Below are 24162 nucleotides of genomic sequence, written 5' to 3' on the forward strand. Positions count from 1 at the left end.
TTGGATTTTTTTAAAGATTATGAGCCATTTGCACTTCTTTTTCAGGAAATGCCATGTTTTTGGCCAATTTTTCTTTTCATTATTTTTACTCTTTGTAGGAGTTCTTTATTCTGTATACTAATCTTTTGTCAGGTAGACAAGTTGCATATATCTTCTACACATCATGGCTTGCTTCACTCTCTTCATGTCTTTTAGTGAATAGAAGTTATTAACCATAACATAGTGAATTGATCGCTCCTTTCCTTTAAAGGCAGTGTTTTGGACTTCCCTGTTAGCGCAGTGGTTAAGAATCTGCCTGCCAATGCAGGGGACATGGGTTCAAGACCTGGTCCGGGAAGATCCCACATGCCGTGGAGCAACTAAGCTCGTGTGCCACAACTACTGAAGCCCACGCACCCTAGAGCCCGCACGTTGCAACTACTGAAGCCCACACGCCTAGAGCCCATGCTCTGCAGCAAGAGAAGCCACCGCAATGAGAAGACTATGCACCGCAACCAAGAGTAGTCCCCACTCGCCGCAACTAGAGAAAGCCTGCACACGGCAACGAAGACCCAATGCAACCAAAAATAAATAAAATTAAAAACAAGAAGTTATTGTTTTGGGATTTTAGGAAGTCCTTCTTTGAGGAAATTCTCCTTGAGGACATAAAGATATTATCCTACATTGTATTCTAGATTTTATAGTATTATCTCTCATACTTAGGTCTTCATCTATCTGGAATTTTATTTTTATGTATGATGTGAGGTAGGGAAACAATTTATTGTTTTCCATATAGATAACCAATTGTCAGCTTCAGTTATTAAATATATGCACGTTTATTTTGAGCTATCGATTATTCTATTAGTCAATTTCCATATCCCTGTGCCGATACTTTTACTGCTGTTGTGATAAACCTTTCTAGATGATAGGCAAAAATGTCCTTTCGTGTCCTTCTTCAGATTTGTCTTGATTATTCATCCATAAAATTTTTACATTCAGCTTGTCAAGCTCTATAAAAAGCCTATTGGTATGTTGATTAAAATATAGGTCAATTTGAGGTAAACTAGTATTTTTACAACTTATGTTCAATTCATTCTTGGTTCTTGTTTACATCTTTGTTCATGAATGTAATAGACCTGTAATTTTCCTATACTGCATTAATCCTACTCTGCTCTTGTTGCTTAATGTTACAGTTGCCAAAAAACTGGAGTTCTCTTATCTCCTATTCTCTGGGTGTTTGTACAAAATTGATATAGTCGGTATCTTGAATGTTTAGTAGAAGAGGTCTGCAAAACTCTCTGGATTTGTTGTTTTCTTTGAGGGAAGATCTTAAAATATTATTAATTCAATTTCTTTGCTAGGGATAAGATTATTCCTAATTTCTATTTCTTTTTGGACTAGTTGTATTTTTCTAGGAATTTAACCATTTATCTAAGTGTTCAAACTTATTGACAAAGTTTTTCATAACATCTCCTCCACCTACTCTCTGCAGCTTCTGTAATTTGCCATTCCTAATTTTTATGCCTTCTTATTTTCTCTCAATTATGAATTATTTCAAATAACCAACTCTGGCTTTGATATCGTTGTTTTCTATTTCATCAAGTTCTGCTCGTTATTTCCTTCAGTTTGGGGAGGGAGTATTCCGCTGTTCTTTGTCTATATTCCTGACATTGACATTTGAATTCATTTTTAGTTTAATATGTGCATTTTAGACTAAATAGGAAAAAAGCAAATTTCTAGATTTGCTTTAATTATATCCCTCAAGTAGTTTGTAGTACACCATTGTTCTATTTTTTTCCTCAAATTTTCATCATAAGATTCTTCTTTGATTCATGGAGTATTTAAAACTGTTTTTTAAATTTTGTATTGATTTTTCACATTAAGGGGTTTTAATCATTAATTTTTTTTCAAGAATCACTATTTGGCCCCCCGTAGGATCAATTTTTTTCATTCAACAAATATTGAGCACACATATATGCCAGGTACTATTCTAGGTTATATCAGTGAAAAAAATAGACAAAAAATTTATGCCTCCCTGGAGTTCATGCTTTGTCAGTTCTTGAAAACGTCCCACATGTTAGAATAGAACGTGTATTTTTCATTTGTTCAGTGTAGTTGTTCTATATATGACCATTACATCAACATTATTTTATTACTCAAATCATGTATATCCTTACTGACCTTTTTGCCTGCTTATTACATCAATTTCTAAGACAGGTATGTTAAAATTTCCTGCTGTGTTTGTGAATTTGTCTACTTCTCATTTTTAACCACCCTTGGAGGCATATCCTTTTTAAAAGAAGACTGATTCTCAAATAAAAAGTTTGTAAAGAATGGATCCAGGATTCTAATTTAGTTGTCTCAATTATGGTAATATTAATTGTATGACTGCTGTCATCTGTTTTGTCTTAACATCCTCATCTAGTGATAACGTGAGTCTCTCCCCATCCTTTGGGAATCCCCTCCTCCCAGACTTGAACTAAATTCCTAATCAGAGTTCCCTGCTTCCTGACCAGCAGTGAATGTGCCCAGGACCGGCCATCATAGTATCCTAGGACCAGCCATCATAGTATCCTGGGCCACACAACCCAAACTAGGCCAAAGAGAATCCTTCCTTTGGAGACAGACATATCCATCTTTGCCATATTGCTTCCCAGCAGTTATTTGGTTACCAGCCATTTCTGAATGTATCAAGGTAGCTAGCTAGGATATGTTGTGAGGTTCATTTTTGTTTAGCTGCTTATCAAGGACATTTTTTTCCTATATATGATATTAATCTAATCTGGAGATACTGCGTTTCCTTATTATTTCATCTCCACAGTTGGAATACATAATCTTCCATTTCTTTTAGTTTAAAAAAATAAATTTTAGTGCCATCTACAATGGAATTGACTGCATTGTTGAATAAAGTATGGTTTATTTAAAAAATCATTAAGTGTTACCACTTGCTAGGCATGGTGCTAGGAGGCACTGTGGATTCGGAATGGAATAAGACACAGGTCCCGTCTGACAGGACACAATGCAGTAGAAAAAGTCATGTTAAATGTGCAGAATTTAGGGGTTATAGGAGTGTGGACAGTAGAGGCAGTTCACTCAGCCAAAGGATAGGCAGTCAGGGAAGGCTTCACAGAGGAGGTGACATTTGAGTTGAGTTGTATCTTGAAATTAAAACTGATCAAGAAAGCATATTCCACGAAAAAGAAAAAAAAATCAGCAAAGAACAGAAACCTGATTCTCCACAACTAATATTAAATTGTCAAAGTGATTTTTAAATTAGTCTCTTTTTCTTCCTTTTTGGTTTTTGTTTGTTGGCTGCTATATCCCCATTTCTCACTGTCACTCAAATCAGGGTTCACACATATACATACTTATGCTGCCACTCTCCCGCTGCCCACAGCCACCATGGCACTCATCTCTAATCAAACACAGAATTCTTTCCTTAGAGACTCTACTCAACACTACATTCCATTATTCATAAAGTAGGAAGAGTCAATCATTATTAATAAAGGAGACTGTGTGAGAGAAACTTGCTTACCGTTTCTAATTCGATTGGGCAGAGACATGCAAAGGGTGGACATACAGATGTAAGGCAGAGAGGCCTGGTTCTAAAACGTCACTTGGGCATTTTTTTGAAGTTCCAAATCTTAGGACACACCCCAGACTGATTAAATCTCAATCTGTGGAGGTGAGGAAAAGGCTTCAGTATTTTCAAAGCTTCGCAAATTATTTACAATGTACAGACAAGTATGAGGACGACTGCCATAAAGAGTCTTTGTTAGAAAAAGCCAAATTCATCATAGATTTGGAGTGAATAACCGAATTGCAGCTCCTAGGAAGAGGATGTTCTAGGGCAAGAGGGAGGCCTCTGAATCTGGACTCTGGTTAATAAGCAGATACCAAGAGTGAAGACCAGAGGGGGCATCATCACCAAGGGGGGCAGAACCAGGGATGTTAGCTGTGTCCATAAAGCTGAGCTGAAGAGCTGGCCTTCAGGCACCATTTAAAAAAAATCAGTTTTCATGGCCTGATGCCAAATCTTCTTAGAAATGGTCATTTTTTATTTTCAGTTCTATTTTTTTAGAAATGGGTAAGTACTAAAGCTTTAAAAGCAATCAGCATAACAACTGAATGAGCATAATTCTGTTACATTCAACTTTCTTTCAAGGTATTAAATCTGCATACAGGGGAAAAAAAGTCCAGCTACTTTTAAAAAATCAATGAAATTATATTATGCTGAATTTAAATGCACATGCTGCATAAACAGAATACTTGATAGTGCTACCGTTTATCTGAAAGTCATTTTGACAACTCATTACTTAATTAGAATTTTGGGTTAGATTTAAAAGTAGAAAGCATTGCTCTGAAAGCAGAGCCAATATCAATAGTATCTTAATCTCTTTGCAAAAAAAAAAAAAATCTACCTTTTAATTACACTACAATGACTCAAAATCTTGAGAAAAAGTCTCCAACTCTCACATTCATTCAGAATTTTAAAATCTCTCTCATGGGAGGAAAGGTAAGAGGAAAGAGTTTTCAAGACTTTTCTATATCTTAATGTCCTTTTTAACTTCGAATGTAAAAATGTATTTGTACTGATACAGTACTGTGAAATAAAAATCAAGAATGTAATGAGGGCTTCCCTGGTGACGCAGTGATTGAGAGTCCGCCTGCCGATGCAGGGGACACGGGTTCGTGCCCCAGTCCGGGAAGATCTCACATGCCGCAGAGCGGCTGGGCCCGTGAGCCATGGCCGCTGAGCCTGTGCGTCCGGAGCCTGTGCTCCGCAACGGGAGAGGCCACAACAGTGAGAGGCCCGCGTACCGGAAAAAAAAAAAAAAAAAAAAAAAGAATGTGATGAAGTTCAAAAGCACCTCCTCTTTTTCCGCACAGGGAACAATTTTACTGATTTAAATTAGAAAGGTCTAGTTGGGGGAAGGAGAAAGGGAAGGCAGAAGAGAGAAACAGGTGATCTGTGAACCAGAGCTTATCCTTAACTGCTCCCTAATTGAGGGAGAAGACTAAGGATTTTTGGAGCCAAACAAAAGTAATAAAGTGGAAAATGAAGTTTTAAAATCCACACACATCACTGAATATATCTATTTTCTTTTAGGCAAAGTAATTTTACAAAAGTAAATTTGATCTCAAATGATTTCACTCTTTTTCCATCTCTGAACTGAAAAGAAACAGGTCTAAGCCCAGTCTAGTGTACAAGTTCAAAATAATTAAATGACCCATACCACCTATTCAGAAAACACAATGCAAGTGAGCTGTATTAGTGTCTGGTTAAAAATTACCTTATCTGTTCTTGGTTAAAAATCACCTTATCTATGTTCCTTGCAAGTTCCGTTGAAGCACGCTCCCTAAGAGACAAAGAAAGGACTCCGTAAAATTCAGTTCCCAATATAGGGACCCTCTAGCCTGTCCTGTTGGGATAAGTGCTCTCAGGAATGGAGCACCCTCTAGAGGCCAGGATTCCAGATAGTCTCTTCCCATCCATTAGAGCCACTTTTCTCAAGTACAATCCCTGCAGGAACATCATCAGCATTATTTGAGAACTGGTTAGAATGCAAATTCAGGGGCCCTACCTGACTTACTACTTTGGGGCTACTATAACAAAATACCACAAACTGGGTACCTTATTAAGAACAGAAATTTATTTCTTACAGTTCTGGAGGGTGGAAGTCTAAGATCAAGGTGCCAGCTGATTCAGCATCTGGTGGGAGCCCACTTCCTAGCTTATAGATTACACCTTGTAGCTGTGATCTCACATGGTGGAGGAGGAAAGGGAGTTTTCTTGGGCCTCTTTTATAAGGGCACTAATCTTATTCATCAGAGCTCCATCCTCATGACCTGATCACCCCCAAGTGTCCCACCTCCTAATATCATCTCCTTGGGGATTAGGATTTCAACATATGAATTTTGGGGACACAATCATTCAGATCATATAGCACCACCTTAGGCCAACTGAATCAGAAACCTCTGTGGTGGGATGCAGCAATCTGTGTTTTAACAAGCCCTCCAGGTGATTCTGATGCACACTATATTTGAGAATAACTGACCTCAAACATGTCAGAGAATGAAGGTGTTACTGTGTAAAAATATTATACAGGCATGAATTAAGCTAAACTGTCCTCCAAGCAGATTAAAAACAAAACAAACAAAAACTAAGTTGATGCTTATATCAAGCAAATACAAGGAGCTATAATTTAGGAAATGTCATGAGACCAAACTGTGGTTTAGAACTAATGTATGAAAAAAAGGTTTCAGCAATTCTGGAATTATCCTCAAAATATGGCTTTAAAGAATGATTGTGTCCCTTCATGGAAATGATAAAGGAAATGTTAGTGTATAATGCCATAAACATAAGAAGAGTATGGGGAACCTCAACACCTATACCACCACTGATGGAGAGGACTAAGTGGTGTCATGGACCTTTAACCCTTCCCATTTACTCAGGACTACAATCTGTCACAAACCAGTTCATGGTTATCTGACTACAGAATGAGGCTGAACATGTCCACAGCCAAGGAGGAAATGAAAATAACAATCAAAAAAACACTTTCTATATTTTTCATGATCTTTTTTATTTAACATATATAGTACATGTAAACTGGCATAAAATTCATAAAAATACAATTCCCCTATGCATTATCACTTTATTTCTGATACATCCTTTCATTTTCTCCTTAATATCATTGTTCTATTTTAACACTACGCTGTTTCTGCTAAGCACTTTTAGAGGCTTATCTTTTTATAGAAATAATGCCCCAACTTTGTTTTTTTTTATGTCATAGCAATAGCTATTTTATCACTTCCTTGCCCATCCTAACCTTCCTCACACTAAAGCAAAATATTTTTAAATGCTAAAAATGCATAAAATACTGAGCTTTAATACTATTTTGTCATGTATATCAAACCTACCACTACTCTGTGCTGCCATAAAAGATATTAATAATCTACAGCACCGGCTGCTACCAGATGTGACCAAGGCTGAGTGTGCAGTGTAGCCCAAGGCCTCTGTTCTAAACTGACTGGCCTAAAATATACTCATAGTTTGCTGGTGGAGTTACATCAATAAATACTGTTACAAAAGGAGTCTTCTGGCAAAAAAAAAAAAAAAAAAAACTAATTTGATTACTTTTATCTTTTCCCAGCACATGAAACAGTTATAACAGTATTTTAATGTTTTTCCTATATAGAATTTCAAATAATTGCATGTGAACTTACTGGGAAAGGAATTCCTGAAAGGTGGGAAGAATAGAGAACTTTAAAAGTAAAATTTTTTTTAAAAAATTGTAACTGCTGGATGTATAAAACATATTTACGAGAGAAACAATGGCAAATAAAGCAGAGCACACACTTCCGCTCTTCCTGCCCATGGTGCCTCTCATCCTCCTCGACCTCAAGTGCCCACTTGCCATTTTTCTGCATTGCTTCATCATTGCTCAAATTCTACTCCTAATCCACAACTCCCCAGATGCTTCCTTGTTTTCTGACTGGCAAAAGACCAAGAAATAAGTCACCCGGTAAGTGAGAAAGAGGGGGCAGGCACCTGAAGACACTGACAATCTCCGCTGGAAGGAGGCTCCCTGGGAGAGGCGGGCTCTGGGGAAGGCTGGGGGCTGCACAGTCCTCAGCCCAGGCTGTCTCGGCAGCTGTCTGCTCTAAGCAAGCTAGTGCCTCCCCCAGACCAGGCTTGTCCTTGGGCTCTGGTGAGAAGGCAGAAAGAGAACAGCTCTTCACTGGCTCCCCGGAGTGGGCACCGGAAACCATCCCTGAGGACTCAGGTCTCAAGGACAATCCACAATGAGGTTAATCTGCCTGTGGTTAATAAAGAGAACACTGTGTAATTAAACGTGTAGTCCACCAGAGTCATGGTTTGCTTAGAACGTTAAATCTTAAAACCATTTCTCAAAACTATGAGGATTCACTGTTTTGAAGAATCTCATTTCACACAAATTAACTTTTAAGAAACAAAAATTCATACTAGAAATTTAAAGCAGGTTGGAAAATTTTCCAAATAAAAATAAACAGGAAAGAAAAAAAACAAAGAGGAAGGCTGAATATACTCATTCCTCATACTGAAACGATGCTTTTTGGAACCAAAATTATAACATAAGGTTTAAGGCTTCGTCTTATTAAAGACAGGCAATTTTAAAAGTAAAATATAAAAACTCCATTCACTTATCATTATTCATTTACTTATTTGACAAAAAAATTAGTCATATTTTATTGTATCTTAATAGTAAAAGAAAAATTACCACATACTACAGTCTACTGTTCCACTATAAATTATGTCTACTCAAATATACATTAGTTTCTAGATGCATTATATTTGTGGTTGTTCAAAATAGTTTTCTTAAGTCTACAATTATACATGAAAAATTTTAAGTGGTTTAAAGTTATTAAAATATAAACATTTGAACAATACTAAAAATGAATACTAAAAATACACAATTGTCATTAAATTTTTTAAACCAAGAATAAGTACTTGCTAAGCAACTAAATGTGTAAATAGCACTTATTTGACAAAGAATATTGAGAAAGAGAGAGACAGACAGACAGACGCACACACACTAATGCCACATGGTTGGCAGTTAACAGGAATTTGGTCTTAAGGACTAGGTCCAAGAGCTTGGATTAATAACAGGCAGGAAATGCTTCATTAACGAGAGCAACAGAGAAAAGAATGTGAAGAAGTGAAACAAACAGAGTTCTACATAGCAAATACGCATGTCTGCCCCATCTATTCTTACTGAAGTTGATGACAGGGGCTGACTTGACTGAGGAACTTACAATAATCGCTGAAATGTTCAAAAGACAACAGCAAAACGCAGAGAATAAAGCAAGTGGCATCAATAGTCCACGAACTGTAAAATGAGCCCCTAAACAGTCCGTAAGTGACTATATTTTCATATCACCCTTGTCACGACCCATCATATTTTTTATACAGGTAGCTTTGCTCACTTTAGGACAAATATTTAAGTCAAGTACAAGCATATACTCATTTGCATAGCAAATTTTAAGGGGTGCATTGAAATAGTAACCAACTGATAAACGTATAAGTATTTTTACAATCAGAATGACATTCAAATTGACCAAATAAGATGTTTTTCATTTGAAAACAGTTACTTATAAAAGTTTTGGGGATTTGAATTAAAAACAAGGCATAAGCTATTAGCAAAACATGATAACCATTACTGGTGGACTTCTCTGTAGGCAGCGGTCATTCCTCTATAACTTCTAAGACTTTGTAAACACTATTCTGGAATACAGTGGTGAAGTGAGGCTTGGACTCCTTTACTAAGAGGGTACATAAGGGAGGTTTCCCAGCATTAGCAGGATCTTCCACATCCCAGATTTCAGGCATACTGCAACCAGGCCTAGAAAAGTTAATGTGCAGATTAAAAATCAATGTACATTATATAATGGCAGATAAAGGAACACACTTTTTATGTTCCTGCTCTCATGTCATTTTTTTCTTAGTTTTTTTTTTAAATCCTATCATAGTTATTTATATTTATGTAAGCTACCATAAATCCTCTTGAGAATAAGGTGAACACAGCGAAGGTAACTATAAAGAAAGAAAAGACATATAATATACATGAATTCAGGTGTTGGGGTAGGAAATCTCCATTGAATTCTGCCTCAGCTACTTACCAAGAATTTTGTATTGGGTAGTTCACTCAGTCTCCCTCTCCACATTTGTAAAATGGGAAGTACCCATGACATAAGCGATTAAGGGAGAGACTGTATCAAGCACATACTCAGTGGTAATATACTGACACAGAACATCATACAGGCGTACCTCCGGGAGATCGCGGGTTTGGCTCCAGACCACCACAATAAAGCAAACATTGCAATAAAGTGAGTTACATTTTTTAGTTTCCAAGTGCATATAAAAGTTATGTTTATATTGAAGTCTATTAAGTGTGCAGTAGAATTACATACCTTAATTTAAAAATTCTTTATTGCTAAAATAACGTTAACCATCACTGAGACTTCAGTGATAAGGCTTCACAATCTTTTTGCTGGCGGGGGGCCTTGCTTTGATGTTGATGGCTACTGACTGATCAGGGTGATGGTTGCAGACAGCGGGGGTGGCTGTGGCAATTTCTTAAAATAAGACAATAATGAAGTTTGCCACCTTGATGGACTTTTCCTTTCATGAATGATTTCTCTGTAGCGTGCAATGCTGTTTGACAGTGTTTTACCCATAGTAGAACTTCCTTCAAAATTGGAATCAGTACTCTCAAACCCTGCTGCTGCTTTATCAACTGAGTTTATATAATATTCTAAATCCTTTGTTGTCATTTTAACAATCTTCACAGCATCTTCACCAGGAGTAGATTCCATCCAAAAAATTACTTTCTTTGCTTATGCATAAGAAGTAACTCCTCATCCATTAGTCTTATCATGAGATTACAGCAATTCAGTCACATCTTCAGGCTCCACTTCTACTTCTGGTTGTCTTGCTATTTCTACCACATCTGCAGTTACTGCCTCCACTGAAGCCTTGAACCCCTCAAAGTCATCCATGAGGGCTGGAATCAGCTTCTTCCAAGCTCCTGCTAATGTTGAGACTTTGAGCTCTTCCCATGAATCACAAAGGTTCTTAATGGTATCTAGAATGGTGGATCCTTTCCAAAAAGGTTTTCAACTGACTTTGCCCAGATCCATCAGAGGAATCACTAGCTATGGCAGTTATAGCCTTACAAAATATATTTCTTAAATTATAAGACTTGGAAATTACTCTTGATCTATGGGCTGCAGAATGGATGTTGCATGAGCAGGCATGAAAACGTTAATCTTGTCGTACATCCACCAGAGCTCTTGGGTGACCAGGTGCATTGTCAATGAGCAGTCATATTTTGAAATGAATCTTTTTTTCCCGAGCAGTAGGTCTCAACAGCGGGCTTAACAAAATCAGTAAACCATGTTGTAAATAAACAGTTGTGCTGTCACCCAGGCTCTGTTGTTCCATTTATAGAGCGCAGGCAAAACAGGTTTAGCATAATTCATAAGGGCCCTAGGATTTTCAGAATGATAAATGGAGCACTGGCTTCAACGTCAAGTCATCAGCTGCTTTAGCCTCTAATAAGAGTCAGCCTGTTCTTTGAAGCTTTGAAGCCAGGCATGGACTTATCCTCTCTAGCTATGAAAGTCCTAGATGGCATCTTCTTCCAATAGAAGGCGATTTCATCATTGAAAATCTGTTGTTTAGGGTAGCCACCTTCATTAATGATCTTAGCTAGATCTTCTGGATAACTTGCTGCAGCTTCTACATCAGCACTTGCCACTTCACCTTGCGCTTTGATGTTATGGAGACCGCTTCTTTCCTTAAATCTCATGAACCAAACTCTATAGTTTCAAACTTTTCTTCTGCAGCTTCCTTACCTTCTCAGCCTTCATAGAACTGAAGAGAGTTAGGGCCTTGCTCTGAATTAGGCTTTGGGTTAAGGAAATGTTGTGACTGGTCTGATCTTCCATCCAGACCACTAAAACTTTCTCCATATCAGCAATAAGGCTGTTTCACTTTCTTATCGTTCATGTATTCATTGGAGTAGCACTTTTAATTTCTTTCAAGAACGTTTCCTTTGCATTCACAATGTGGCTAACTGTTTGGCACAAGAGACCTAGCTTTTGGCCAATCTTGGCTTTTGACATGCTTTCCTTACTAAACGTAAACATTTCTAACTTTTGATTTAAAGTGAGAGACATGCAGCTCTTTCACTTGAACACTTAGAGGCCACTGAAAGGTTATTAATTGGCCTGTGTCTCAGGGAGTAGGGAGGCCCAAGGAGAGGGAGAGAGATGGGAATGGCTGGTTGGTAGAACAGTCAGGACACACACACCCATCAAGTTTGCCATCTTATATGGGTACAGTACATGGTGCCCCCAAACAATTACAATAGTAACGTCAAAGATCACCTAATCAGTAACTGATATATTACTTTCAAATCTATATTACCTAACTATTTTATAATCATCAATGTAATAACTGATTCAGGGAATTATAAGAAGTGGATGCAAGAACTACCTGGTGAAAGGCTATTGATTATAAAGGAGATTTGTCTACTTAAAATGGAGAGAATTGGGGAACATTCTTTAATCAAGTGATCAAACTTAGCATCACCAATAATAGAACAAAGTGACAGGTACCTACCAAAGTGACATAATGGAAAGTACACATCTTCTATGTACTATTCTTGCCAAATTTTGTCAAACTGAATCTAATCATGTGGAATAAATTAGACAAATCCAAATGTGGGACATTCTTACAAGACAACTGGGCTGGACTCTTCCAAATATCAATAGAAACAAAAAAGGTGAAAGGAATTTCACAATGTTTATGTTTTTTTTAAATATTAAAAACAGAAAAATCAAGGAAAAATTATAGAGATTTGCAACAGCTTATGTTTTGTCATAGTTGTTTCACTTTTCTTTATAAGAGAAAAAACCATTTCCAACAAGTCCCTTTTATTCCCAATGGCAGTCCCACTCCCCTGCTCTCCACCACGAGGCAAGCACTAGACAGAAATGCACATGCTTTCTCCTTTTCAATAACATTTTTAATTTAAAGGTAACCTTCACCCAAAAAGTGTCAAAATACAAACCTATCAAAATAAATAAGTGAGTCACTGTCACCTCCAACACCGTTTCTCAGAGGTGGCTTCTATAAACAATCCAGCATACATTCTGCTAGACCTTTTCACGTTCAGACATACAAGCACACAAAAACATAGGCACAGACATATTCGTATTCACAGATGCTCCTGGGTTGCTTTTACAAAAACAAGATTAATCTGGGACTCCTCACTTAGGAATGAAAAGTGGTCATTGTTGCATTTCATAAAGGCCTACTTTATTCTTTTTCATAGACGCTAGTAATTCTATGTATTGTTTAACCATTCTTTTATGGATGGATATTTTGTTTCTCATTTTGTCATTATAAAACAATGCTGATATAAACAATGTTATGCCCATATTTTTCTGTAAGCTAAACTTCTAGAAGCAGCACTATCACTACGTCAGAAGGCTATACAATTTTCACTTTGCTTCTATCAAAGTATCTCCCAAAAAGGTATTACCAGTGAGTGTTCCTGCAGAGTGTTCAGTGCACACTTTTTTGCACACCCTTGTCGACACTAGATTCTATCGATGTACGAAAATATGACTGAACTTGGATTTTCTATGTTTTAATTTTCTCACACATACTAAGGCCAAACCATTATTACACTGCAGGCCAATGACAGTAGAGAGTAAAACATATATGAAGTACCAGCTACTGAGTTCAATTGCTTTCAGGAAAAGAAGAGGGCAAAGAGCTGCCTTTGTGAGCTCTGTCTAACATCCTTTAGTCCTTTTCCGAGTTTTCTGAAGTTTCCCCAGGCCAGCCAGCTGCATCTTTAAAATGGCATTAGTGAAAATCTGAATAATTTTCTTCTGAATTCACGTATTTTCATTTTATGTCAACTCTATTATGGGAATTAATGAGAAAGAGAGCAGAGAACTGAGAATAAAAAAGGAGTTAATTAAAAACTCATCTACAACTTGCATTTGAGTATATTTTTCTACTTGTATTTGAACACAGGGTATCAAGTATTTAAGGAATAATCAAGCACACAATTAACCCACTCTGTTAATGAGAGCACATAAATACAGTGCCCACCAAGGTGCCAAGCACAGTTTAAGCTCCAGATAGATATTAGTCCCTCTTCCCTTTCTTCTCCTATTTGAATTCCCCACTTGCTCCCCCTGTTCTGCCACAGCTTTCTTTTCCAGTAACATACAGCTGTCTCAGGCTGGCATAACAGAAAGAATTGGAGAGTGAGGGCCAAGGGAATAAAGAAGATCCCGATTCTGGTAGAGAGCTCTCTGGCCAGAAACTCAGTTCTTCCTTCTGCAAAGGTATGTGTTAAGTATTAGTCCTTCTTCCCTCTCCTCTTCTGTCTGAGCCCTCCACCTGCTTCCCTGTCAGGACAGAAACCACAGCTGTGTTTTGTCTCCAGCTTTAAGCAGAGTGCACCTATCTAAGACTTCCTGAGACTTATAATCCTGTAGTAGATAGTGTTCTTTCAGTAACTGAGCAGGGAAACCAGATGAATGGAAGCCACTTCTTCAGCTTCCTCCCTCCCCACTCCTGCTGCAACAAATACAACAAGGGCAAGTCAAGGTCCAGAGGCGGGGAAGCTGGCACACACCTCTACCCCTCTCAACTCTCAGTCTTAATGCCTGTAAGTGAGCTCTAAATGGAGATGATCAGAAGCCAGTTACTTTACTGCTGACTTTGTTTAGTGTGCAAGATTTATTGCCATACTTCCTAAATTTGTCTTTTGATCCTTTCTTGTGTACAAAAACCAGTGCTCTGCCCATCAGAACATGAGACTACTACAACTATGCAAATCCAAGGAGCTCCATCAACATCTTAGCTCCATCAACATCAACGGGCTTAGTTGTTCCACAGCATGTGGATCTTCCCGGACCAGGGATTGAACCCATGTCCCCTGCACTGGCAGGCGGATTTTTAACCACTGCACCACCAGGAAAGTCCCTTTTTTCTTTTCAGAATGAAGCACCTTAGCCTCTGCAATTTCCACATATTCAAAACACTATGCAGGAGGCTAGGAAAAAATGAAGAATCTTGAATCAAGGTTCATCATTAGCTTGGAGAAAAAAGGTCATGAAATAATTTTTATGTTCCAGTAACCTACAGGTGTTTCAGGCTGGCATCACTGAACTGGAGAGTTGGAGAGTAAACCCTAAGTCAGTAAAGAAGATCCCAATGCTGGTGGAAATCTCTGCCAAAAAACAGTCCTTCTGACTGCAAATGTCAGCCCACCATTCATTTATTACAGTGTCTTCATCAAATTGTTATGAGAGATGCTTATGACTTTTTGTCCTAAATTTATATAACAAAGTTAAAGTTTATGTATATAAGTTTCACATATATTCTTACGTTCATAAAGACTTAAAGCGTTTTCTAAATTATGACTCAATAACATTTTCTGTAGATCCTGATTAAATTCAAATCACCTGTGACATATTCAATGGAAAATCATTCAACAATAAAAATTTATTTGAGTTTCCTTGTGGGCAATGCTTGATAGGTACTGTGTCACAGAACTATCTTTACTCCTAAGTCAATATTTAATCATTTCATCTTAACACCCTTGTGTATTGTTGAAATACACGGTAAATGAGTATGATTAAGCCACAGATACAGCAATCTCCTGGAGACTTCTGCTTACTTAAAGAGTAGTGAGAATTTTAAAAATAATAGTATTCCATAAAATATCCTTGATTTCTGATAAAACTATTCCTTTTTGTATTCCTCATGGGGTGAATGCTCTGATATTTTAATAGCAAGCTATCATCTGCTGTCTAGTCACCCAAGTGTAACATTTCTAAATAGTCAACTTTAGAATTCACATTTGCTTTTAAAATCTTACTCTTATTGCTCTACTCTGCTTAGTGAACTTCTCTGTGGAAATGGATACTTTTTAAAACTATAAACCCAAGAGAATACGGGTCACCGTAAGGTTAATTATTTTCCCACTCAAATAAGATGCAAAACAGAAAGAAAGAAGTTCACTCTGAGTTGATGCTGGGGGGAGGGGGTCCCATCTATCACAGGATATGGTATGGTGCAGAGATGTGGTATGGACGAAGCTGCCTGACTTCATTATAATGAGACTCTCCATTATCTGGTTTCAGACTCCACAAGTCTTTTGAAAGAAAATACATCCAACTTTAAATAAAAGTTTCTCAAAAAAACAGCAAAGGCAAATATGAACAATTTGGGAAATTATCAATAAGTGCCAATACCTTTAAGGTAATGTGCACATGTAAATCATTATAAAATAAATAGATGTTTAAAATGACTAGAAAAGACTCCAAATAATTATCAAAAAAGTTTTTTCTGCTTATACCTTGCTATTATATACATCTCACACATACAACTAGTAAAGCACTTGCCATGAGACTGAATTAACTTTAATGTCTTCTGAATATAAAATACTGTATTGAGTACTCACTTGGATCTTCTTATACACCAGGACTCTTCCAGAACGTAGTAATTCACTTGTAACTTTATCAATTCTCGCTTCACTTCTTCAGCTGCTTTTCGACTATACATTGAATATACTATTTTTGTTCTGGCTCTAAAGAAAAATAATTAGGCAGAAGATTTTCAAGATCAAAAAAATGCAATCAACCTATTTGGACAAAAGCACTGAATGGAACTAGAAGAAAGACTGTACAGAAGAATCAGGTCAAGGGAACATTCTGCACAGGAGTTCCTGCTGAGGGGCACTGGGGAGGTCAATGGAGAAAAGCACAGGTAGCACAAGAGTCCTGAGAGAAAAAGTTCAGTTTAATGAATCTCTTCATTTCCAAACTTAGTCTTTTGGTTTGTTTGAGTGCTTGTTTTTGTTTTAAATTCTCCATCACTCTATCACAAGTAAGAGTATGAGCTACACAGACACAACTACAGGACTACTTTAAAGGTACAACAGTCCTAACTTTGAGAACAAACGATTAGCATTAAATGGCTCTTCATTTTATTCCTAATTTAAAAAAAAAAACAAAATACAAAAAATGAAACTTATTCAATACAATTGCTCTGGAAATTAGTTTGCTAACATTGATTTTTTAATGAAAAAGCTTTTTATTTATAAAAGGTATGACTTGCTGTTATACAAAATATTAATAAGGATTCACCAATTACTTAGGAAATGACTAGCTGATCAACCTAGAAATTGCATGAAAATTAAATCTATTTCCTTTACAAAGAGAACACAACACTCTAACTTATAAAAAATTAGTAAAAAAAAAACAAAAAAACAAGATCATTCTAGTAGGTTATATTGGTGAAAATGAGAAAAAAATCCTCTTTGAATGGGATTCCATCTCAACTGACTCCTCAGAATTCAAGAAAAATAGCCTATAAGAAAATCTTAATAAAAACTATAGGCTAGTGAATCTTCTGGGGAGCTTAAAAGGTGATGATAACTAATAAGGACCTGGGTGTTTGGAGCCCTGTAACCTGTATAAAACAGACATGGGGTGATTTCTTTTTACTGCCTAGGAGAGAAGATAACACCAAAGACTGTAGTTTTATTGTCCTATGGGGCCTTAACAGTTTGTATTGAACTTAGCCATCTTATTTCAGCATTCTTTGTCCCCAAACTCTATAAACCCCAGTTCACCATATCCTTTTGAAACACTTCTCATTATTTTGCTGGTTCCCTCACTCACTATTTGTAAGAAAAATTTGTTTTCAACAATGTGATATTTGTGTACTAACCTCAAACCTGCATCTTCATAATGTGGATGATTCACAATGGGCCGAAGTGCGGAGAGTTTAACACTTGCCATTGTAGGCATGGCACCTGCAAACACTGCATCTGCAAAGCAGGAAGGAAGGTCTTAGGAAGACACCTGGTGAGCATGACAAGGGGTCTCCTTCTGGTCAAATCAGTTACTTCCCAGGTGAAAAAGCTGAGGCCCGAATCATGATACAGAGTCAATGACAGAACCAGAATGAAGTCAGGTAGCTAATAAAATGGTGGTCAGCAACCAAGCCTGGATAAACTATTTTCCTTGGAAGATAAAGCCTCATCATATGTCTCATCATTGAGGATTTCTGTTTCTTTTGTTTGTTTTTAATGTCTTTTCTTGCTTCTAGGAAAGAAGTAACAAATTGACTAGGGAAGTTTTATAGCACCTAGGAATTCTGGAAGATGATTTAATATTCAGTCACTTGATACTCAGATGACAACAAAAACCTCTTTTTCTATACATGAATAAAATATCACATTCCATGAGTTCATTTCAAAAAGGAATGTGAAGGGCTAAGATTAAAAATTAATTAGGAAAATAAGGATAACATAAATTATTTTAAATTGTGCCATGCAAAACTTTGTATATACTTTGAAAAAAATTAGAATTTATGTAAAATAGAGAAATAAATTACTAAGAAAATAGATGTAACATTTCCTTTGCAAACTACATAAGCAAGACAGACATCTCTCTCTTTCTGGATAATCTAGAAGCAGGACTGCTTAGAAAGATTGAAAGTAACTTGGGTTCAGGATTGTGCAGTTGTACATAGAACTGTAGGGAAAACCACAGTTTTCCTGGAAGTAAAACCATTGGAAGTAACTTGGGTTGAGGATTGTGCAGTTGTACATAAAACTGTAGGGAAAACCACAGCTAAATAATATGACCTTTTTTTACCTGGTTTAGTGCTATATTTAATCCACTCTATAAGTTCTTCTTGCGGCAAATTGCTGAACTCCCCTACAATATTCCACTGGGTTTGCAGATTTGCTGAACCTTGTATTGACATGGCTGCTAACACAGCAAAAACAACAGCACCAGGATGTACTTTGCAAAAGAGCCATCCAAACAGCTGAAACCAAATTAAGAATACATTGACAACTGTTAGTACAAACCAGCCTGCATCCAACTTCCCAGAGAAGAATACAGTCTCTGCTAGAATCCCTGATACAAGACTAATAATTCTAAGGAAAAGTTCCAGAAACAATAACCTGAGGGATCAAAACAATTCTACCATTAGCCTAATATAGGTGGGACATGATTTAAGAAACTCTTCTGTCAACTTGCTCTACTCCCAGATTCGGGTAAGGCCAGGCCTACCTACATAATTTGCCAGACTCAGTGCAAAATAAAAATGTGGGTTCCTTGGGACTTTCCTGGCAGTCCAGTGGTTGAGATTCCATGCTCCCACTGCAGGGGGCATGGGTTCAATCCCTGGTCAAGAACTAAGATCCCACATGCCATGTGGTGCAGCCAAAAAACAAAAAAAAATGTGGGTTCCTTGTCTGACATTTTTTAAGAAGTTCAAAACAGCAACAGCAGAGCATCAATCTAGGTGCAGAGTCCTTCTGAGTGTGGGCCCCTGTGCGATCACTGCTTTCTATCAATATCTGTAGTTATCATTCATGAATTCAGCCTGCACTGAATGAGTGTTTGTTGTACACCAAGGACTATTTTAGAAGTTAAAAGGATAAGGGATCTGCTTTGGCCCTTACCCCTTAGGAAAGGTTAGTACAAAACCATGAAGAACTTTAATTATAAACAATTTAAAGAACTTTGGGTCATTTAATATTATTTTAGGGCCACTCAATAACAAAGGCTGGGGTAAAATTATCATAGCAGCTATAATGCCAACATAACAATCATCTCACCTGTCTTGAGCAGATCAAGGAAGCCATAACGCACATGTGTGGCGTCAAAAAGAGTTTTAGTCTCATAATTAAAACACCAAGAACTGTATATGCTAACAGCTGCAATGCATGATAAACCAGCTGAAAGAAAGAGAAAATATTTTTACTCCTACTATTTGTGAAGTTTAAGAATATATTGTTAAATTGGTGAATATATGGAAAAGGGTACTTTTTCTTAGTAACAATATTTTGATTTCTGAAATATTTAATAATATTTAATATAATAATCAATATTTTGATTTCTGAAAGTCTTAAAATTCACTTTCAAACTTGTCCCTTTTATTAGAGGGCTAAAATTATAAAGTCCCTAAGGGAAGTGGTCCTATAATTCTGCTCAGAATGAAGCCTAGGGTTAATAAAGCCCACATTTCTGAACCAGATGGAAATATGAGATACAGTATCATGAACTATAGTCACCATGCTGTTGCTGAGAGAATAGATCTTAAAAGTCCTCTTCACAAGAAAAAAAAGAAAAAAAATTTGAGTAACTATGTATGGTAATGGATGTTAACTAGACTTATCATGGTGATCATTCCACAATATATACAAATTCTAGTCATTATGTTGTACATCTGAAACTAACATAATATGTCAATTATACCTCAATTAAAAAAAAAAAACCAGGCTGAATCACCAGGAGATGAGAACAGCAACCAGTCACATCTCTGAGGCCTCAGGGCAAGGTGAGCAGAGAGAAAAGTGATCCCTAATCATGCGAAAGACACTCTGCATACGCGTCTAAATGGTCTCCAGCAATGAACTGCTATTACCTTGAGGATGATCAGAGCCGACCAAATGAGTTTCCTACCTAACTGCTCTAACAAATGAATGGTCATGTTTGTAGTATTCTCGTAAAAACACATAGAGGCCTATTTTGAAGATGATTACTGACTTACCAATAAAGTTAGAAAATGGAACTAGAAAGAAAAATCCAAACATATACAAACATTAAAACAAGCCAAATTTTGGTAATATTAAGTCTTTACCTCTCCATGATCAAGTTGGTGTTTTCTGAAATGGAAAAAGAAATACTATCATTGAATCACTACTGAAGCACTTACTTCAATCATACGCATTTTTATCTTACAAATATGAGTTTTACAACTTCCGTAATATGCCCTCAGGACACATACATGAAATCAAAATAACTGAAAGTTATAAACCAAAACTGGTGCTACAGTCTTTTAAAACAGTTTATTTTGCATATCCCATATCTGACTACACGGGTATTTATTAGGCCAACAAGGCTCGCTGGCTGTGTATCAGGTACCTCACTGGTAATATAACCTGGCAAAGCAGGGAGTGAAAAGAAACTCTGCAGCCCTCACAGTCCCATACCCCTACTTCCTGTCCTCAGCAGCCCCTCAGCTCTGCCGTAAATTCTAGCTGCTTTAGGGACAATTTAGGAAGCCACACACAAGATTTTTTTTCAGCAGCAGCTCTGGAATATAAAAATAGCCACATAATGCCAGCTTTACCTTTGCTTGACAGTTTTAATTTCCTAAGAAAGGCTGCATCTTTATAGGCCCATATATCCTCCCCACATCTCACTCCGGTCCCCTTCCCGCACCCCGACCCCGTGTTGAGTCTCATCACAGCAGTGAGAGCAACCGTTTGAAAATGGGAATCCAGACATGCCACTCACTCCCTTACTTAAAACTTTCCAATCGGCTATGGGGTTTTTTGTAATTAAAGTAAACTCTCAAATCCTTACCATGCTACACATAGTCCTCCTAATCTGGTTCCCCACCTCCCATCCTGGAAACTCATCTCCTACCAGGTTCCCTCTTGATCACTGTGCTCCAGTCACACTAGACTAATTTTATACCTTAAAACATCAGAGAGCCGCCTTTGACTCCCATATTCAGTGCCCCTTACCTTGATCACTCCCACTCCATTTCCCTGTTTTATCTTCTCACAGAAAACACAGTTTTCACTTATTGGTTTATTTGATTATCATATGTCTCTCCTAACTAAAATGAACCCTTCAGGAGGACCAGGTACAAATCCATCCATCCACTCAATTTCATTGAGCCTTGAGCAGTAAACAAGATGGAAAAAAATCCATGCCCTCACAGAGTTTACATATAAGTTGAAGGAGACAAACAAAAAGCAAATAAACATACATCACATGGCGATAAATACTGTGGGGAAAAAAGGAAACAGGGTAAAAGATGCAGGGAGTGCTGGGTGACTGGGATGGCATATATTATCAGTGTGGTCACCAACTGAGTGACATCTGAGCATAGCCTGAAGGAGCTGAGAGTTTGAGCCTGAGGATCCCTCAGGGAAGAAGAGCACTTGAGGCAAGGAGAACAGACATGGCAAAGCCTCATGGTGGCAGGCTCCCTGATAGGCTAACAACAAAGACGGCATGATTAGGGAGAAGAGAGAGCAAGGAGCAGAATGAGATGAGGGAGATCCAGGAGAACGGTACTGACAGGGAAGCACATTCTGAGGCTCAGTATTGTGTTCACAAAATTTGAGATTCTCATTAGACACCCAAGTAGAAATGACAAACAGGGAATCGTATGTATAAATCTGGAGTTCAAGGGAGAAGTCTGGATCAGAGACACAAATGTGCGACTTGATAACACATACCTTCTCTATCCTAAACACTGATATATTTCCAAGACCTAGAAAACAATGCCTAGCACATAGAGTTCAATCTTTTTTTTTTTGAATGAATGAGCAAATGATTCAATTAGGTAGGTTAATTGAATAGGTAGCACACAATCTGATTTGAGGACTTGCTTTCAAATATATTGATGTGTTAGCAAACAGTAAAATTACTGGGCAAATGAAGGAAGTGAAATGGATCCTCCTTTATTCTTCTTTCATGCCAAGTAAAAATTATCAGTTACCATTTACCGAGCACCTAAAATGTTAATATGATCATTACATTCCATTAACTCTGATCTTACAACTATTTATTATCCTACTTACAACTGTTTATTATCCTAACTGGCAGCTAAGGAAAACAGGTTACAGAGGTAGTAAGAGGCGAAGCCAGGTCTATATATTGACTGGTTTCAGAGTCAATATATTTTCTACTTCATCATGCTGTCTCTATCCTACTTTATCCCCTAGTTCCCTGAATAAAGGAGATACTGATACTCACACCTTGAGAATTAAAATGTATGTCCTACCTCTCCCCTTTTTACATTGGCATATGACTTGGGTACTTATGCAAAATGAAATGTCGATGTGCCATTCTCCTTTCCAAAAAGCTCTGATCCTACCTGAATTGAGAGCCCCGTGAAGCTCAGTGCTTTTCTATAGTTACTTCTATAGTTGAGTTATTATTGAAAAGACTGTTTTGTTTCTGTGAAAAGTTCCACCTTTCTCTTCCAGAGGTGCATAGTATAGTTATAACGGTAGTCCCCTTCTGAACTCTTAAAAAAACTTCATCTCAATTGAAGAGAAATTTTGGCATTACATACCAGAAGCTTTTTTCTTTTCCCTGGCCCTCAAAGGCATCAGGTAGAAGTAAGGGCACAGTTACAGTAAATTGTTTCTAAACGAGAACAAGGATTGTCTCAAGAGTGCATGCAATAATTTATCACTGGTGAGGTGAAAGAACAATAGATAAGGCTGTGTGTTATAAAAGAAAATATATAGACACACAAATTCAATAATCTCTACTCCCCAAAAAAATCCCACAAAAGAATGAAATTAGAATTAAAACTTCCTTTGCTCCATCCTCTAATCCCATGCTCCTAACAGTTACAAGTTTTATCCTTCCATATCCCTCCGATGTACAAAGACACATACAAAATCTTTATATTTTAAACAAAAGTGTAATCATCATGTATATGTCTTGTAATTTTTTAATTCAAGGATGTATGATGAAATATTTCCATAAAGAAATTCCACTTTATGACTGGGTCATAAGTAAATCAATCCCGCACTAGTGGATATTTTGGTTGTTCACATTTTCCACATTACATACACCACCACAGTGGGCATCTCTGTACCATCACCTCTGCATTTCCGTGAGCATTTCTAGGGGACACATTTGCACTGGTGAAACTGCAGAGTTAAAGGACAGGCCCACCGTATGTTTTGCTTGTATTGCCTAACTGCCCTACCACCCACTTCCTCCCACGCTTGCAAGCACTGGGTATTATTAATTTTTACAAACTTGATAAGTAAAAAGGCTTTCACTTTTATCTTTACCATGGGACGGAGCACTTTTTCATGTATCTGTAGGTCATGAGTAAGTCTTTGCTCACTCAACTACTATTCTTTCCTATGTGCCAGGCACTGCATATAAACCACTGAACTGAACAGAAATGACCCCATCCCCCTTCAGGAGACACAGGCAACACATCAGTATGTAAGCACACACGGTGACAAATGCCGAGAGAAAGAAAAAGGGTGTGATGGTGGAGAATAACAAGGAAGGAGACAAGGGATCTACTCAGAAATGATGGTCAGGAAAGCCTTCTTGAAGGAGGTGGCATTTAAGCAAGGATTAAAGGAGTGAGTCATGCCAAGCCAGGCTGCGGAAAGCAGGAGGCACAACTACGGACTTAGGGTACAACCACTGCAAAATTGCAGAGGCAGGAAACTACTTGTCATGGTCAAAGAGCAGAAAGGAGATCTGTGGGACATTAGTGTAGCGGAAAAGGGAAAATGGGAATTTTTTTTTTTCTCAATTGCCCATTTGAGTCTTTCACTCATTTTTCAAATGGGTTTTTAGTATTTTTCTTATTAATTTATAGCAGTTCTTTATGTATGATGGTCATTAGGCGCTTGTTATAATTTCCAACTATTTTCTCCAAGTTGTATTTTTCTTTGAACAGTGCTTACAGTATCTTACCAAACCAAAGAATTTATCTGGTCAAGCTTGTCAATCTTTCTTTCTAGCTTATAGGCTTTATGTCATACTTAACAAGGCATCTCTAACCCTAAAATTATAAAAATA

At 37.4% G+C, this 24162-nt stretch overlaps 1 protein-coding gene across 10 annotated transcripts in view; it reads right to left on the minus strand.

Annotated features, from left to right (window-relative positions):
- Window positions 1-24162, minus strand: part of DPY19L1 (dpy-19 like C-mannosyltransferase 1) — a 242178-nt gene that overhangs the window by 139905 nt on the left and 78111 nt on the right. For 3 of the 10 annotated variants that reach the window (XR_009520642.1, XR_009520644.1, XR_009520643.1), the window contains exons 17-24: window positions 20219-20243; window positions 19194-19313; window positions 18220-18394; window positions 17288-17387; window positions 16017-16142; window positions 7532-9362; window positions 5274-5339; window positions 3515-3656 (exon numbers count right to left, since the gene is read on the minus strand). Coding sequence is in view for 2 of the 10 variants with exons in the window: in XM_060020710.1 (XP_059876693.1) it covers window positions 9206-9362; window positions 16017-16142; window positions 17288-17387; window positions 18220-18394; window positions 19194-19313; window positions 20219-20243 (703 nt within the window). In the remaining 8 variants the exon portion in view is untranslated. Of the gene's footprint in view, window positions 1-3514; window positions 3657-5273; window positions 5340-6556; window positions 9363-12218; window positions 13458-16016; window positions 16143-17287; window positions 17388-18219; window positions 18395-19193; window positions 19314-20218; window positions 20244-24162 lie in introns of those variants that run through there. The other 7 variants (XR_009520648.1, XR_009520649.1, XR_011246603.1 and 4 more) reach the window with 6 other exon arrangements.

Source organism: Delphinus delphis, chromosome 9 (assembly GCF_949987515.2).
Source record: "Delphinus delphis chromosome 9, mDelDel1.2, whole genome shotgun sequence".
Taxonomy (NCBI): Eukaryota; Metazoa; Chordata; class Mammalia; order Artiodactyla; family Delphinidae; genus Delphinus; species Delphinus delphis.